Source organism: Gobius niger (assembly GCF_951799975.1).
Source record: "Gobius niger genome assembly, chromosome: 15".
NCBI classification, from domain to species: Eukaryota; Metazoa; Chordata; class Actinopteri; order Gobiiformes; family Gobiidae; genus Gobius; species Gobius niger.
In genome coordinates, this window is record NC_136866.1 from 7,989,182 (window position 1) to 8,006,282 (window position 17,101).

At 41.0% G+C, this 17,101-nt stretch overlaps 2 protein-coding genes across 3 annotated transcripts; one reads left to right on the forward strand and one right to left on the reverse strand.

The window, feature by feature from the left end:
- Nucleotides 1-179: 179 nt before the first annotated feature.
- Nucleotides 180-8,068, reverse strand: LOC306975015 (E3 ubiquitin-protein ligase RNF19B). Its single transcript, XM_079572434.1, has 10 exons — nt 7,685-8,068; nt 5,491-5,916; nt 4,898-5,370; nt 3,698-3,900; nt 3,486-3,633; nt 2,759-2,921; nt 2,530-2,644; nt 1,704-1,835; nt 1,360-1,630; nt 180-1,144 (listed from the first exon to the last, which is right to left on the reverse strand). The coding sequence occupies exons 2-10, from the start codon at nt 5,641-5,643 to the stop codon at nt 910-912; spliced, it is 1,893 nt and encodes a 630-aa protein (XP_079428560.1). The 5' UTR covers nt 5,644-5,916; nt 7,685-8,068; the 3' UTR covers nt 180-909.
- A 504-nt stretch (nt 8,069-8,572) lies between these two features.
- On the forward strand, nt 8,573-17,052 carry znf513a (zinc finger protein 513a). 2 transcript variants are annotated; one of them, XM_079572600.1, is made up of 5 exons: nt 8,573-8,791; nt 9,149-9,279; nt 9,909-10,040; nt 14,439-15,188; nt 15,275-17,052. In XM_079572600.1, exons 2-5 carry the CDS (start codon nt 9,240-9,242, stop codon nt 16,189-16,191), a joined length of 1,839 nt encoding a protein of 612 aa, XP_079428726.1. In that variant the 5' UTR covers nt 8,573-8,791; nt 9,149-9,239; the 3' UTR covers nt 16,192-17,052. The 2 variants fall into 2 exon arrangements, with proteins under 2 accessions (XP_079428726.1, XP_079428727.1); XM_079572601.1 differs by having other exon boundaries at nt 8,579-8,736.
- Nucleotides 17,053-17,101: the final 49 nt, after the last annotated feature.

Sequence of the window (17,101 nt, forward strand, 5' to 3'; positions counted from 1 at the left end):
GCATGGATGGAGAGCAATCACCATAACATTACTCCTTTGCACTGTAAGAAGAGGTTAGTCCAAGGCAGCAGATTTTGTCACAGTAGCTTTTATTGTTAGCCGATATTATGGCTTAACAACATTTCGACAAAAGTGTTTCATTTCATAAAAGCTGTTATTATAATGTAATATACCTTTTCCATATTGTTATCTAAAAGCTGTAGCAAGGGATTTAAAATACATCGATTCATATTTGAATGAACTCAAGTTTATCTGCACAATTTGCCAATTAAAGTGTGTTAAATTAAAGCGATTAAATCACTGTCATTACAAACTCTCCGATTAGTTTTAGCCATCCATAATACCATGGCTCCCTCTACTGGGTGTTGGCTGTTATCGCAGCTTCGCCCAATCACCTTTCTTGATCCAAACCTGTGTAAAAGTGCGCCTTTAGGAAACTTGTTCGTTCATTGAGAGAAAACAGTCAAAGGATTTACTCAAGGTTCATGTCCTACGACAACATCCCACTGTTGGAATTTCCCCATACAAGAACTCATGCTTGAAGGGCTTCTTTATTGACAAATGAAGTCAACAAAAGACACAGCCAGACAAAGAGGGAGCTGAAGTAAATACCATAGGGGGGTCAGGTAGTCACAAACTGGCCCCCTGAACTAGACATGCTCTCGCTGTAGGATTAATAGGAGTTTGCTATCCTTTCTGCTCGGTCCAGTCTCATGCTGAAGTGTATTTGTATGTCATGTACATTCAAACACAGAGCTTCTTTGTGAATTGTCTGTCCTTAGAGGCTGGAGCTAAAGGCATCTGGTGGAAGGATCTGTCATGGAAGCAGGATGATAACCTTGGCCTGTCATTTTCCGGTAAAATCCTGTTCTTAGTTTGTGTTACTGTCTCATATCTAAAATCAAAAATTCATACAGTCTCTGTTTCAAAAACGGAGACAAACGTTCCCTCTGCTGCCCCCTCTGGTCTGGTCTCCTCTTCTCTCTTTTGGCTTTCTTCCACTTCTGAGGCACACAAATTGTCCTGGGACTGCGAATGGGCCCGTCCCGAAGACTCAACAGACAGGATGCTACTTAGGCTGGACTGGCGCACTCCTCTGGGCTGAGTCTCAATCTCAACACGAACCTCAATGTTGGTCCTGTCCCTGATGAAGCAGAAAATAAAAGTGTTTCAGTATAGTCACAATAATAGAATAATCTGGTTTAGAATTAAATGAAAACATGTCATGAAATACCCTCATACAGCTGTACAATATACTGTCTCAACTCCTCAAAAGTGATTCCCAGCCCCACCAGATATTCATAAGTTTATTAATTAAATCATAAAAAGTCAGGCACGACTACTACTACCACTACTCACCTTGGAGGAACATCTTCTTGGTCAGTGACTTTACTATCAGGCACAATAACCACCTCGCAGTCTGATTGGTTGTCCTGCAGGGTGTATCCATGGCGTTTAGTGGCTTCATCTAAAGCGTCGTTTGTATTTATCCGTTGGGGAGTGCTGCTCGTACTTGGCAGGACACCCACTTCCTGGACACTGACCCTCACTTCCTGTACGCTGGTGTCATTGAGCGTCGGATTGCTCTGACCTGTCCAGTGGTCGCTGACTACGTGGGAGAATAGAAGATCTGTAAGAAAAAGATCACTCAAGTCAGGTTGATTCTGGATAAATGATGATTGTAGGGTGTATAAGTCACTAACAGTTGGCAAGGTCCTCCAGTTGAATGTTGTGAGATTCGGGAGGTTCTCCTTGTGGGCGACACCAGCCATTTCTACACAGCGACATAGGTACTACTCCATAGACGTAAGTCAACATAAGTGGCACTCCTACTCCTGCAAAGACAGAAAATACAATAGAAGTATGTTTTTGTTTTTTTTCAATGTTCATTTTAATCCCACTGAACCCCACTAAAACGATTCTTGATGATGCATTTTCCAAAACGAACATTAGAGGGAGCTTTACTTGTTTCAGCACAGAGCCACACACTCCAAATTCTGCACATAGCACATCTCCATAGTTCATGGAAAGCATCACTGAGGCCTTAATGGTTAATGCAGTCAGTTATCAATGCAAGACAACAGCCAAATCTCCATATATTTCCATAAGCAAGAGTTGTGTGTCTATGTGAATGCCCTCAGTAATGGAGGTTGCTGGGAATGTGGAAACACAATGCGGCGCTAAGGCCAGACAAAGGGACATCATTAACACAGCACGGATAGTGGAGCACAATTGACTCGTATCATCGGGGTAAAACCAGGGCAGCGGGATGGGCCTGTGCCAACCTCTCATTGAGCAGAGAGTCTGGTCTGATCCGGGGACGTAACAAGAGTAGCAGTGCATCAGCAGCAGAGGCAGAGAGATGTAAAGGAAGTTCCTGTGCTTTCATAAGGTATATCAGGGAAATGCAGGGTGACAAATTAGAGCTTGCTTGAGGGATGTGTTGGATTTTTGCACACAAACAGGAAATAAAACATTTTTCTCATTGATCTATGTCGATTTCTGATTTTTCATGAAGCATATTCTTACCTACAGTTACAGCAGCTATAACAGGAGACACAAACATGGACATCATCACTCCACTGGCCACAGTCAAGTAGTGCTTACTTCCTGAGATATTGTTTTTTTTACAGCGACCATGGACCTGGAGATTGTTAAAACAAACAGATAATTAAGTATACAACAGAGTCCTCACCTGTGTACATGTTTTTTCTCTTATTCTCACAGACAAGTCAAAAAGGCGGTGTTTGTTCTGTACCTTGCGGCCCATATAGATTGGTATTCCCACAATAATAACTGGAATGGCAATGCCAGCTATTAGGGAGATGACCACGGGCGCTCCGAGCAACATGCCCACCTGCCACAACACCTTGCGGGTTTGGGACCATGGCTTCTTCCCCCAAAAAGTACATCCTGAGGGACTGTAATGAACGCACAACACGACTACAGTAAATGTGAAGGAAAAAGCAAAATAATGCAATATTCTCTCTCTACACCGAGAACTTTTGGTACTGAGTGAGAGTGTATGTGGATTTACATCTTATGCCAGAAGAAAATGTGAAAAAAGTCAGCAGTGGATCCCGGGCAGGAAAAATCAATTGAAGTCCAGACGGACAGTGTGGAGTAATATAGCCTCTAAACAATGGTATGCTGAATGTTGACTTACACAGTTTTTACGTAATATTAGATCCTACGATGGGAGACAGAAATTATCATCCTAAACAGTCTTGTGGCATTTTGTTTGTAAAGAGTTTTTAAAGAATATATGTATTTATTTTACTTATTTATTTATCTTTTGTGTTAGAATTTTGAAGCTGCTATAAAATGTCAACAAACATGCAGTGCCTCTCATTTATTTGGCACAAATGGTTTTGAAACCTGTAACACTGAGCAAATAAACATGTTTTCAATCAAAATATTAACATCAGTAAAGTGATTATGATTCATCATTAGCCTGTGTGAACCATGCGGTGCTGATGAGAGACCTGAGGTAGTGCACGTCGGTGATCTCCTGCATACAGAGCCAACAGAACTGACAGGCACACACAGTGCAGTTCATTCGGTTACAGCTGCCATCATTGGTCTTCATGATGTAGGCACCACAGCGAGGACATGCTTTGATCTCCTCTGCATCTGAAAGACAACAGATCAAGCAATAAAGGGGTGGGAATTTATCAAAGAAAGTAAAGGACCTCACCTCCAGGTTCTTCATTGAAGACATACAGTGCAGATGCATCATTGCCCCCTGATGTGTGGCGAGCGCGCTGGCGTCGAGCCTGGTCACACGTCTGGAAGGGGTGCCACAGCTGCCGACAGTGGTAACAGAACTCTGTGTCACAGCCCTCCCGCCCACAGCTTAGTTTAGGACACTCTGCACACCCATAGGCAATCACTGCATAACTGAGGAAGAGAAACACAAAGAACAAAATATATAAAACTAATATTTGTCTTGTTTGTTTGTTGTTTGTTTGTATACTTTATTGTCCCCGTAGGGAAATTCGTCCTCTGCATTTAACCCATTCTTCGATGCCGCTTCCATGCATTTCTTCAGCAATTGTGTTAACTTTTACATATAGGCTTATCTTTAATCTGTTTATATCATAATTTAGCCTGGTCATGTCTTTCTTTTTAGCCTTGTAGTTGAATAATTAGTACAAACACTTTGACACGGCATAATCTTCAGAATGTTCCATTTTAGACCCACTAAGATCATGAGGAATGTGTGTATGTAACTGAGCAATAGCTAGAGTTATGTAACACATTTTCAGGGCAGAAATCTGTCAAATAAGTGGACATGATCATTAAACTATTACTATTTTATTAGTACTCAATAAAGAACTCCTGGCCTTCAAAAGTGCCTGTTTGTTAAAGAAAACACACATTAGTCTATTATACAGCTCCCAATCCACATGCAGTATATTAGAACAAATATGCAAACCCACACACATACACACCCACACTACAATTATCCACTAACTAATGCAATATGCAATAAATAAACAATAAGAACGCATTCTTACTCTCTAATGTATTCTTAAATGTGTGTTTTAAGATACATATTCTTGTGAGGGGAGGGTATTCTCCGTGTTCTGTGCAGTTATCTTAATATTTATTTATCATTTTGCTCTCCCTTGATGTCATCCTCTTTTAAAACTACAAGAGACAGACTTAAGTGTATTTTTAGACTTGGTATAAGTATAATCTAGTTACAAACCTATTTTTTTGGCTGGTTTTAAGCCAAACCAAATATTTTTCATAGATGGTGGCATTGGTGGCAATGGCATTGTGTAATACATTTGAGAACTACTATTTTGGAAATAGTTCTGTTAATAAGCCACCTGCAATACTTTGATATTAAGTCTGCATCCGGTAGATCTACTGTGTGAAAAGGAATCACCTGCAGTCGGGTGCGGGGCACCAGCGTGTGTCTGGGTCTGATGCTAGGAACCTCCGCAGCTGGTACTCCTCAAAGCGGTCCAGCAGGGCCTGGTCATCCAGGATGGCACGCACATCCAGAGGCTCCAGAGCCTCAGGGCACTGAGGACAGGCGATGGCCACGCGGCTCTCGGAGATCTCAATGCGCAGGTAGTGGCGCAGGCAGTCAATGCAGGTGCGGTGTGAGCAGGACGACAGACGAGGGAAATGACAGCGCGGCTGGCTCAGGAGGCACAGTGGGCACTCCTCCAGGTGCTCCTCCAACAACTGCTCCTGACTGGAGCAGCAGGACAGGACGCCCGTGGAGCCAGCACTGACTCCACTCACCTCCACAGTCGCTGTGGCAACAGCACCCTCACCGGCCTCAGTCACTGTCAGTGCAGCTGCATCTCCCCCGTCGGCCTCTGCATGTTCTCCAGCTTCTGCTCTGAGCTCCTGTGCACAAAGGTTTACCAGATCACACTGATGCAAATGAAATACTGAAACCTCATAATAGGACTGCTGAACAAATACAGAACATACTAGGTCACATTAGGTCATGCAGCCTGGTGTTACCTGCTCCGGATGCTCGCTCGGGGTCAGAGTTATGGCCACCTCTTCTTTGGTCCTGACTTCCACATTCTTCTCGGGCCTTGGCTCAGCTTTTGGCTTTCGGCTGAAGAAGTTTAGAAAACTTAAGGGCCCTGTTTGCTGTTTGGGCCTCTTCATAACGAGGAGCTGGAGCAGAGGCAGCAGAGCAGGCCAACAAGCATGTGTTAGTAGCAGAGTGTTAACCCTGTCAGTAAAGATGGCTGTTTTTAAGAGGGGGGGCTCAGTGAACCAGGCCTCTGTTGTGTGTGACGTGGGAGGCAGTCATGAACTGAAGGAGGTAATCCCTGCCTGAGGGGAGCATTACTAATATGGAACCTCTCCACAACACAGTCATGTCGTCTGCTCTGTGAGTGAGGGAATTAGTGAGCTCTTCATGGCAGCAGTCACTATCTGAAAAACAATACACAGGATGTCAATGAACTGCAAATTAATAATAATGATGGCAATTATATGCATACAATTAAAAGTTATGTAAACCTAAAATAATCTTACACTGAACAAATATTAAATTAAGTTTATGTAAAAAAATAAACTACAGTATTTTATGGATGACATCATTCACTTTCAAAAAAATAACTTGGATATGAAAACACAATGGAATAATTACTTCATCAATAAAACCTCAGGGAGGAGCATTAAGGTAGTAGGCCGGAGTCATAAACAGCAGATGGAGGACGGGACAGTGACAGACAGAGTGGACCAGGGGGAGACACTGGGAAAGTGATAGAAGGCACACACTGATCACTATGTCTAACAGAAGACAACCCCGGGCTTTTATAATAAGAGCAGCTGAGCCACAGGACTAATAAAAGAATTTGTTATGTAATGGACCACATTTAACAGTATCAATAAAACCGAGGAAGATATATAAAACAATATAAAAACTATGTAAAAAAAAAAAGTATAAATCGACAATCTGTGTTTGATTTCAAGTTTTAGGCTTAAAATCAAGCAACATAATGAAAGCAACTGATGAGATTTATGATTCCAAAGATATTTCACCCCTAGAGGACGTACAAACAAGAACAGACATAACTGGCAAACGAGTTTATTGGGAGAACTCTGCAGATTATGGCATCTCAGTGAACCCAAAAGCAGCCATACGTATGCACTGTCTAGTTATTAGCAGAGTTAAGTAGTCTCTTCACAGGAGGGGGAAAAATCAATTGTGTTGAATCAGGTCCTTTGGGAGATATATGCTATCCAATGACTGTAATATTCATAAGAAAAATGGCCTCTTTTCTGGGGGGGTGATCTTATCTTAGGTCATTGCGATGTGCGACCACATGAATTATGAATAAGATAAACACCTTTTAATCCAACTCAATACATTTTATCTCTCATATTTGTAACATATCACATAAATAACAGATGGCATTACTCTGACAGGAGAGAAAGATGCTCACCTCAGTGCAAAGGTGTTGGAGGAGAGAAAACTTGTTAGTGAACTGTTGCTAGGCAGTATGCTCAAAGTGTAAAAAAAAATAAAAAAAATAAAGCACTTTTCCCCCCCAAGAGGTAAAGCTCTGAATACAGCCAATTAAAATCCCCTTCACTGGACAGCAGCCTACATCAGCAATGCGGGTCCTGGAGACTTGAGAATGACCTCAGTCTGCTTCCACATAAACACACACACACTGCTTTATTCCTATGGCATCCCTGACAACACTACAATCCTGCCTACCATGTGGTCCTCCATATGTCTAGAGTGTGGCTGATGAGACCCATTTCTTCTAAATGCCTAAATACAACATATACAGATTCATTCATGGCATGTATGGTAGCCTATATTTTATCTTTGTTTATTTTGGTGTTAGCTTCTGTCTAATTCAAAATAATAGGGTGCTGTCACTGAGCAGACAATGAGCATAATTAAAGCACGTGGGTTCTTGTGGACGCAAATGTATTTAGTTGACCTTAAAATCATTTCACATAATCCTACATAACACCCTGTTAAATCACTGGAAAGGGCATCATTGTTGCAGGGAGTGGCAGGTTTAGACGCTGTAGCAAATCGCAACAACCTCCAACTAAAATGACAGCCACAAACAACACAGGATGCGACAAGGCGAGATGAGAAAAGGAGATCAAGGAAAAAGTCGTGATAAAGGCTCGTAGAACATATGTTAAATTGTATTACATAAAAGGCGCTCTATACCTCTGTGTGCGGCGTCCTCTCTTTGCAGCGTAGCATCAATGGCTCCTCCCCTGAAGGAGCAAACAGCAGCCAAGTTATCCCCAGTCCCCTTGGCCGATCACTGCAGCACGACGAGCGTATGTAACCGGAGAAGAAAGCAAAGATGGTAGTGGACTCCAGTAAGAACAACGGGAACAGCAGAGACCGAGAGGGAGTCTGTGAACAGAGACAGACTGATGGATCAGACGCGAGGTTCACTGCAGTGACCTGGACCAATGGGCTGACGCAAAATCCCAGGATCTCCTGTTCATATGTCTGTCATCTCATGAAGCAAAACAAGTTTGTTATGTGGGCAGGTGGATCCTTCTGTTTAGGCAATTTTAGTTGGGTCTTTAGCGATACATTTTTCTCATGTATCATTTAGGCTATGACAAGTAGGTTATTACTAGGCTATTATTATTATTATTATTATTATTTCATTTTATTTTTTACCAAAATGCATTCCTGTTTATTATACAAACTGCATAAACCACATCGACTTTAAATGTATTCAAAAATATTTTGATTTGCGATTTGTTAAACCAACCAATAGCTATTTTTATTATTATAATATAAGGCATTACATAAACTACAACAACCATAATGCTTTGCTGGAAAATTGTTTGTGGAAACGGAATCTATCCTAGATGCACTTTTCATAATAAAGCAAGTTGTACTTTAAGCTTTTACCTTTGTCTTAGCGCAGCTCGTGCGCCCTCTCACCAAGCGTTTCTCAATAGATAGCTTGTATATATTAGCCACTTTATCAGTTATTATGTATAATAAGATCACAATTTACGGCAGATGATCGTTTGCATAAAAAACACGACCTGCCGTGTGGTTTTACTTTGAAGGGCGTATACCGGATGCTTTTACTAGTTATTGCCGCTGTTGACAACTGGTGCACCAAAAATCAATTAAGTTATGAAAAATACCATTAATTGCCTTTCTTTGTCACAGCAGCTCTTGAGGACATGGCGGATCTCCACCCAATGAACCTTTGTAGAGGGAAATCTTCATGGTTAATGGCAGTGGTCTGTAGCTACTTGCGTCGCTAACCTGAACGAGAGGAATATTTATCTATTTTTGGTAAGTTAGCTTAGCTCAGTGTGAAGTTACAGTAGCCCCTTGGCTATTTTAGCTTTAGGCAGCACCAATGACCTATCGTATTGACACAGTAGCGTATATAAACTATATCCTGATTGAAAATTACTCCATTTACGACTTGACTTAACGACTAGCTAACATGTTTAGAGGCACGTGATTTATTTATCAAATATATGCCTACTTGTATACATATAACTTGGTTGCATGCCTCCTGCACATACCTTGTATAGTACATTGCCATTATTTAGCTTTAACTGGTGCCATTTAAATGCAATGCAATGTTACAGTGGTGCAATATTGAGTACATACATTTAATGTGTGTCAATCATGTATCTACAGGTTTATTCAAGCGTAGGCTGTAAACAGAGAGGCTGATGGTTGTGAAGGTGTGTGAAGAGACACGACAAACAAAAGTGAGGCTGACCAGAAGATGCCCAGAAAAAAACAACAGAATCCACAGCCAGTCAAGTGTAAGTACTCCCAAATAACACTATACAGCATTAATCGCCACTGATCATAAGTTTATAGTTATTATCTGTTCGACAAAATATGCATAGACAGACACCATTCTGGTAATGGTGTCTGTCTATGCATATTTTGTCCTTTAATTTGTTTAATGGCACACTTTCTCTGTTAGCTGCAGTACGTCGAATTGTCCAGTAGAGGGTAGTATAAAGTCAGGATTCTAGTAAAGTGCTGCCGCAATATTGTCCTTGAACAAAGCTGTTTTCTGTAACATGACAGCTGTGGAGCCGTGCTTTTGCAGCCATTAAGCTACCGAGATGGAGTCAGGCATCATTAGGCTTGCGTGCAGTAAATGAGCTCCATCTGTCAAAAACTACTTTACTTTATGCCATTAGACTGCCCTTGATTTAGTGCAATATTTAAGATGAGTATTTCATTGTAATGCAAGAAAACATTTGGGGACATATTAATGTCTAATACAACACACTTAATGTATCACAATACGATGCGTATTAGCCCCTTTGTATCGTGATATGTAGTGTATCTTCACAGCCCCACTAATCACATTGTCGTTTTCTAACATATTTTTAATGAAATTTCAGGTAATGTTTTGTTTTGTTTTATGCTCCTTTAGTGGATTCTGAAGATGCTTTAGCCTTTGAAGTTCCGGGGAGTCTTTCCTTAGACACAGACATACTTCTTGGACCTGAACTCGAGTTTGACGATTCTGATCATGACAAGATTTTAGGGCTGGACAAGTTTGCAGGTTGGTAAAATAAAAAAAAATAAAAACTCTAACGGCCTGTTTTATAGTTGCATGACAAATACTTTGCTTGGACGACAGAAACAAATAAGGATTTATTGTATTTTTCTCATTCATTTCAATATATAGCTTTTGGTGTCTTGGAAGAAGAAGCTATGATACAGTGGGAGGAAAATGTATGTGAATGTGGTTTGATCTTCCTCAAAATCATAACAATGAATAAACAGTGTCTGCTTAAACTAATACCACCCAAACAATTACATGTTATCATGTTTTTAATGGTCATAACATGTAAACATTCACAGGACGGGGAGGAAAAAGTAAGTGAACCTAGGTATCTTGTTGAACTGTAACAGTTTTGTTAAGAGGAATGGTCCAAGATTCAACAACAGGAAAGCAGTTATTGCTGCAAGAGAAGGGCCAGCCAGCTATTTGATACAATGGTTCACTTACTTATTCCACGCTGCTGAGAATGTCTCAGGTTTTTCTGCAAATATCTTGATAAACTTGTGAAGAAATTTTTCCATTGATGATATCACGTTGTCCAGACCCTGAGGCAACAAAACAGCCCCACACCATGATTTTCTCTGCGCCGTACTTCACAGTTTAGTTTATTTGACAGGGACATGTACAGGAGCATTAATCAGCAGATGAAAAGATGCTTTGTACCAGACTTTAGCTCTTGGAGCTAATTTCCATCTGCAGTCCCCGAGACAGACAATTACAAAACACTACAAAAAGCATAAAAAATACAGTTCATAATATTTACAGACAGTATTTACATTTTATATACAATTTTAAAAAAAGCACATTTTATTAAAGGGAAAACTTGTTCCTCTATAGTCTATACCCACCCCTACCCTTCTCAGATGTCAAATTTAGTTGTTGTTGCTGTTGTTGTTTTCTTTAATGCCGACATGTTTGATTTTACCAGAAAATGTTGTTCACACTCAGGCAAAATCATTTTAAGTCTTTGCATAATTTTAGTGCAGTTGGAAGTTTGTTCCATTCAGAGATAGTTTTAAAAGAAAATGCAGATTGTCCTAATGCTGTTTTTCGTTTTGGTTTGGTACATTGGCCATTGACTGTTGACCTTGTTTTTCTGACCATCTGATCAGATGTTAATTGGACAAACCTTTTTAGTGGTGGAGGTGCCACATTATTAACAATCTTGAATAATAATTTTAGATTGGCTGATTTAACTATATATTCAAAATTGAGCATTTTATATTTGGTCAATATTTGACAGTGATGATACTGTCGCGATCTTCTATCTAGAATCCTAAGTGCTTGTTTATAAAGAGATTCTAAAGGTTTAATTGTGGATTTGTTGGCTTGTGACCAGCATGATACACCATAAAGTGAGGTCATATCATTGCATTGAAGTACGTTTTAGCTCCTTGTATTGTCAATGAATTTCTTATAGATTTAAATGTAGACAGATTATATTTTATTGTATGGCATACCTTTTTGATGTGTTTCTTAGAGCTTAGTTTCGAGTCTAAAATGATGCCAAGGTATCTGAACTCATTGACATTATCAATTTTTTTTCCTTTAACTGTAATTAAGGAGTTCGTTTTTTTGTTTGGTTTTGTTGAGAAAAACATTGCCGCAGTTTTATTCACATTCAGTGTTAGACAGGAATCATTCAACCATATAGAAATTTTGTCCATTGCCACGGATAGCTTGGTTGCCACTTGTTCATGGTCCTTCCCATCCGTGTAGATAACGGTGTCGTCAGCAAACATCTGGACATCAACATCATCACACACGGATGGGAGGTCATTTATATATAAACTGAACAATAATGGCCCCAAGATAGATCCCTGTGGCACTCCCATAGTGCACTCTCTCAGTTGGGACACTGCTTCACTTACACGGACACACTGAGAGCGCCCGGCTAAATAGGATTTAATCCAGCTAAGGGTATTGATGGATAAATTATATTGTTTTAGTTTGGACAATAGCACCAGATGATTAACGGTATCAAAAGCCTTTCGTAGGTCTAAAAATACAGCACCTACCACCTTTCCTGTGTCAATGCTTGATTTGATTGATTCCATAAAATAACAACAGGCAGTTTCAGTAGAAGGATTAGCTCTGAAGCCAGTGGGGATAGGGTTTAGATGTTGGTGTGCTGTTCCATTTTAACTCCACAATTCAAGTTTGGTTTGCGAAGAGCTCTTGGATGCTCTACAGCACTACTGGCAAAATATTCTGTGGATTAAACCCAAAGTTTAATTGTGTGGGCGAAACATACAACGTCATGTGTGGAGGAAAATTAAAACAGCATATCATTAGAACGCGCTGTCATCCATAGAAAAATGAATTCACAAATTTATCAAGATATTTTGCAAAAGAACCTGAGACATTCACAACAGTGTGAAATAAGTAAGTGAACCCCTGTATTAAATATCTGGCTGATCCTTCTTTTGCAGCAAGAACTGCTTTTCTGTTGTTGCAGATTAGACACTCACAACGATCAGGATGAATCTTAGACCATTCCTTTTTACAAAACTGTTGCAGTTCAGTTACTTTTTCCTCCCTGTCCTGTGAATGTTTACATGTTATGACCATTGAAAACATGATAACATGTAATTGTTTAAGAATATCACAAAGATAGGTTTTTACCATCTAAAGAACATAGCCAGAGTCCACCCCATTCTCTCTCGGGCCAACGCGGAGACGCTAATGCATGCTTTTATCACCAGTCGTATCGACTACTGTAATGCCCTGCTTTCTGGTCTTCCCAAAAAGGACAACTTTTACAAAATTCAGCAGCTCGTGTCCTGACGAAGACCAGGAGGCGGGACCACATTACACCGGTGTTAGAATCGCTGCATTGACTCCCCGTGTGTTTCTGGATCGATTTTAAAGTTCTTTTAATGGTTTTTATATGTCTTAATGGTCTTGGTCCTTCTTATCTTTCAGAACTGCTTTTACCTTACGAACCTTCACGGCCCCTTCGCTCCTCCGGCAGGGGTCTCCTAGTTATTCCTAAAGTCAACAAAAAGAGTCATGGTGAGGTGTCTTTCCAATATTACGGCCCTCGCTCTGGAACGACCTGCTGGAGGAGCTCAGGGCTGCAGAGAACGTTCATGTTTTTAAGAGCAGGCTCAAGAGCCAGCTCTTTAGCTTCGCTTTTAACTGACTAATCTATTTATTTAATCCTAATATATAAAATATATATATGGGAGGTTGTGCCAGGTGTATTGTTTTAAATGTTGTAATCTGTAAAGCACTTTGTGATACCTTTCGGTATGAAAAGCGCTTTATAAATAAAGTTTGATTGATTGATTGTTTTGGCGGTATTAGTTTAATCAGACAGTGTTTATTCATTCTTATGATTTTGAGGAGGATCAGACAACATTTTTTGACCAATTTAGGAAGAAAAGCATTCACATACATTTTCCTCCCACTGTATGTGTTTTTTTTTCACCCTCCAGTCATTGTTGTAAAAGCAGAGTCAATCATTGTTTTAAATGGTCATTGGGGAAGACAAGTAAATGGAAAAACTCCAGGCAGATTGTGAAGCCATGAGCCTTTGGAACGCTCTTCCAAACTAAATGTACTATCTAGAGCATATTTAAACGTCTGACAAAAAAATGTGCCAGGTTTCCTGCTAAAACCTGGCACATTTTCTTTTTTTAGCCTAGTTTCTTAACAATAAAGGTTTAATCTATCTGATTAAACCAGGTTCTAGGTCACACAAATATGTTTAGATCCTCTGACTCATGCAGTTTTTTTCCCTGTGGCCTTCAGTCAAAGAAAGTTAACAAAAAGGGTGTGGGGGTTGAAAAATGAGCAGACACCAATATTATACAAGGGTCATAAAATAGGACCATTACCATCAAGGATGCCATCATCATCATCATCATCATCATCATCATGTAGCCTCATCATCATCATCATCATCATCATCATCATCATCATCATCATCATCATCATCATCATCATCATCATTGTGTAGCCTCATCATCATAACCATCATCGGCAGCTTCGCCAGCACAGTCATCATCATCATCATTATCATTAGCCTGTAATCATCCACCGGGGGTTCACAGGGGCAGGATAAAAGGCCAGCCTCCACTCTAGCCTTCCTCACACGCCCTCAGATTCTGGGAAGGAACGCACTCCGTTTTTGTAGCTCCACAGTCTTGCTGTTATTCCGCAGCTTCATTTATGTTTTTGTCTTTGTATTCTTTTTGCATACCAGAAATATTGCTATGTTTACCAGATCTTAGGTGAGTGTTGAATTTTAAAGTGTATTTAAAATATTTTCCTATCTAGATTAATTTGCTTTTCATTGCAGTGTTTAAATATACACATTGTTAAGTATGTATGGTTTAAATATGCTTTGTTGTTCATGTTGTACGCTTCTGCTTTTGTCTGTCTCCTTAGACGTGGCGGCTGAGATTGGTTTCTCTGTGTATCCCTTGAGTGATGAGGAGAGCTCAGTCTACAGCCAGCTCAAAATGGAGAGTGAGACAGACAACTTACATAGCACAACCCACAACTTAAGGGGAGATGAGAGCAGGGGTGTCCAGACTGACCATTCGTTCCCACCTTTCCTGTCTTGCCGAGGCTGTGGGCAGCTCCGGGATGACCCTCTGGGACCTGGAATAGACCTGGTTGGTCCTTTCTGCCTTAGATGCTGCAAAGTCAAGACAACAGACTTCTGTTTACCTTTTGGAAGTGGCGTCAGTGGGATTCATTCCCATATTGAAAGTGATGGTGAAGGAAACCTACTAACTGACAAAGCACAACTGTGTGAGGACAAGTCCCCCAAAGTGCACTCCTGTCACCTCTGTGGCTTTTCCTCTCGCTACGCCAACCATGTCAAGCGCCACATGAAGACGCACAATGGGGAGAAGCCGTTTAACTGCCCACTGTGCTCCTATGCCTCGGCTCAGCTGGTCAACCTGCAGCGGCACCTGCGCATCCACACGGGAGAAAAACCGTACAAATGCGACAGCTGCAGCTTTGCCTGCAGTTCCCTCGGCAACCTGAAGCGACACCAGCGCATGCACCTGGTCTCCTCAGCGGCAGGAAACAACCTTCAGCCTTGCTCTGCCAGTAGTCCGATGGGTCAAAAGCAGCACACTGCTGGACAGAAGACAAATGAGGAGGGCTCTGTACCTTCGGCCAAAGGTAAGTCTGTTGTAAATTGTAACAAGAACCATATTAGTAGTAAAAGTTTGTTTGTTTGACTTCTGCATCCTCTATTCACATTAAAGTTTCACAGGTGCCAAAGCAGACACCCACTGTGACTTCTGGAGCCATGTACAATGAATATTTGTCTGATTTTGATGGCCTGAAGGGAGCTTCACCACCACCATTAACTTCCACAGACACTTCCCCAGAACAAGTAAACGACACAGACAGCAGGGGGAGCAGAGGGGCCGATTCTGAGAGGATGCTGCCCTCCTCCCTCTTTCCCTTCACCTGCCGACTGTGTGGTGTTATTTTAGAGGACGAGGATGGCACCTCAGCTCAAATATGTCCCAAGTGCACTTTGGATATGCTGACTAAAGACTCCGCTGGGTCTCCCAACAGTCCAGGCGAGCGCAGTGACAAGGTGTACACTTGCAATTCCTGTCCTTTCCTTACACACTATCCTAACCACTTGGCCCGCCACATGAAGACTCACAGTGGTGAGAAGCCATACAAGTGCCCTCAATGTGACTATGCCTCAGCACACTTCGACAACCTCAAACGGCACCACAGAGTGCACACAGGCGAGAAGCCATACAAGTGCCATTTGTGTGAGTATGCCTGTGGAAACCTGGCCAACCTGAAGCGACACCAGCGAGTCCATTCAGGCGCCAAGCCTTTCCAGTGCACTGTGTGCAGCTACAACTGTAACCAGAGCATGAACCTCAAGAGGCACATGCTGCGCCACACGGGGGAGAAGCCCTACAAGTGTCAGGACTGTGGTTACACCACGGGTCACTGGGACAACTACAAACGCCACCAGAAGAAGCATGGCTTGGATACCGACGGCTGGGTTAAAGGCTCCACGAGCGGTCATGAGGATGAAGATGTGAGGAAAGACATTGGGGAAGTTCAAAGAAAGGATGTAGCAGTAAATATGCAGTATGTGCCTAGAGAGCGGCAGACTTTACACTCATGCTACAAACATGAGATTGTTTAAAAAAAGTCTACCAGCAAGTCATTGTTTAGTGTTTGTCCATCATAAATGTGTGTTTGTCTTGTCCTAAGGCTGCTAATATTGTTCATAATTTTTAAATCTGAGTTTTTCTGATTCTCGCCTACAATCGAAGTTTTAATAATCGCAGCCCATTTTGTGCTCTTTCACTGTCACTTATTAAGAGCAGCACTGAAGATTCGTAATACCTCATTTGTAGTGTGCTACAGATATTTTTGTAACAATTACAGAAATGGATTTATTGTAGTAATGACCATAGGGTTTTTGTTTTACAAATCCTACAGTTCACTGTGCTGCTTTCATATGTTTTGGAAAATAGTGCCCCATTTACATTTGTGTGTGTATAGTGTGGTTTGTAATGAAACACTGTACTTCCTGCAGTAACTACAACCCCCTGAACTGTCATTTTACCAAAGTACTCAGGATTACCTACAGTATACATGCACAACTGCTTCCCAAAATTTAAAAGCACATGATCAGTGGTTTGGCCAATTGAGCAGCTTCTTAAATCACTATTTACAGGTTGATGCATATCATGATCTTATAATATGCTATTAAAGTATTTGGAAAAAGGGGTCGGTTTACAATAAATCCCATTTTGCTTGAAAAAGGATAGTGAAAGGCATGTGTGTGGTAATTAGCTGTGTTACTTTGACTGTAATGTAGTTTTTGAATGTGCAATGTGTCATAAACATGAAAATGAGAATTATATGCAAGAGGTTTCAGGTTGCCTACATGCCATGTCACATGGTCTTTGACGTGCTTCTTGTTACCATTGTTTTATGCAGTCTTTCATAAATGCCTTAAGTGAAAATGTTATTGCATTTACTGAATGTCCAATAAAAGCCCTTACATCAGACTATTTTAAATACTTCACAATTCAATTCAATATCAA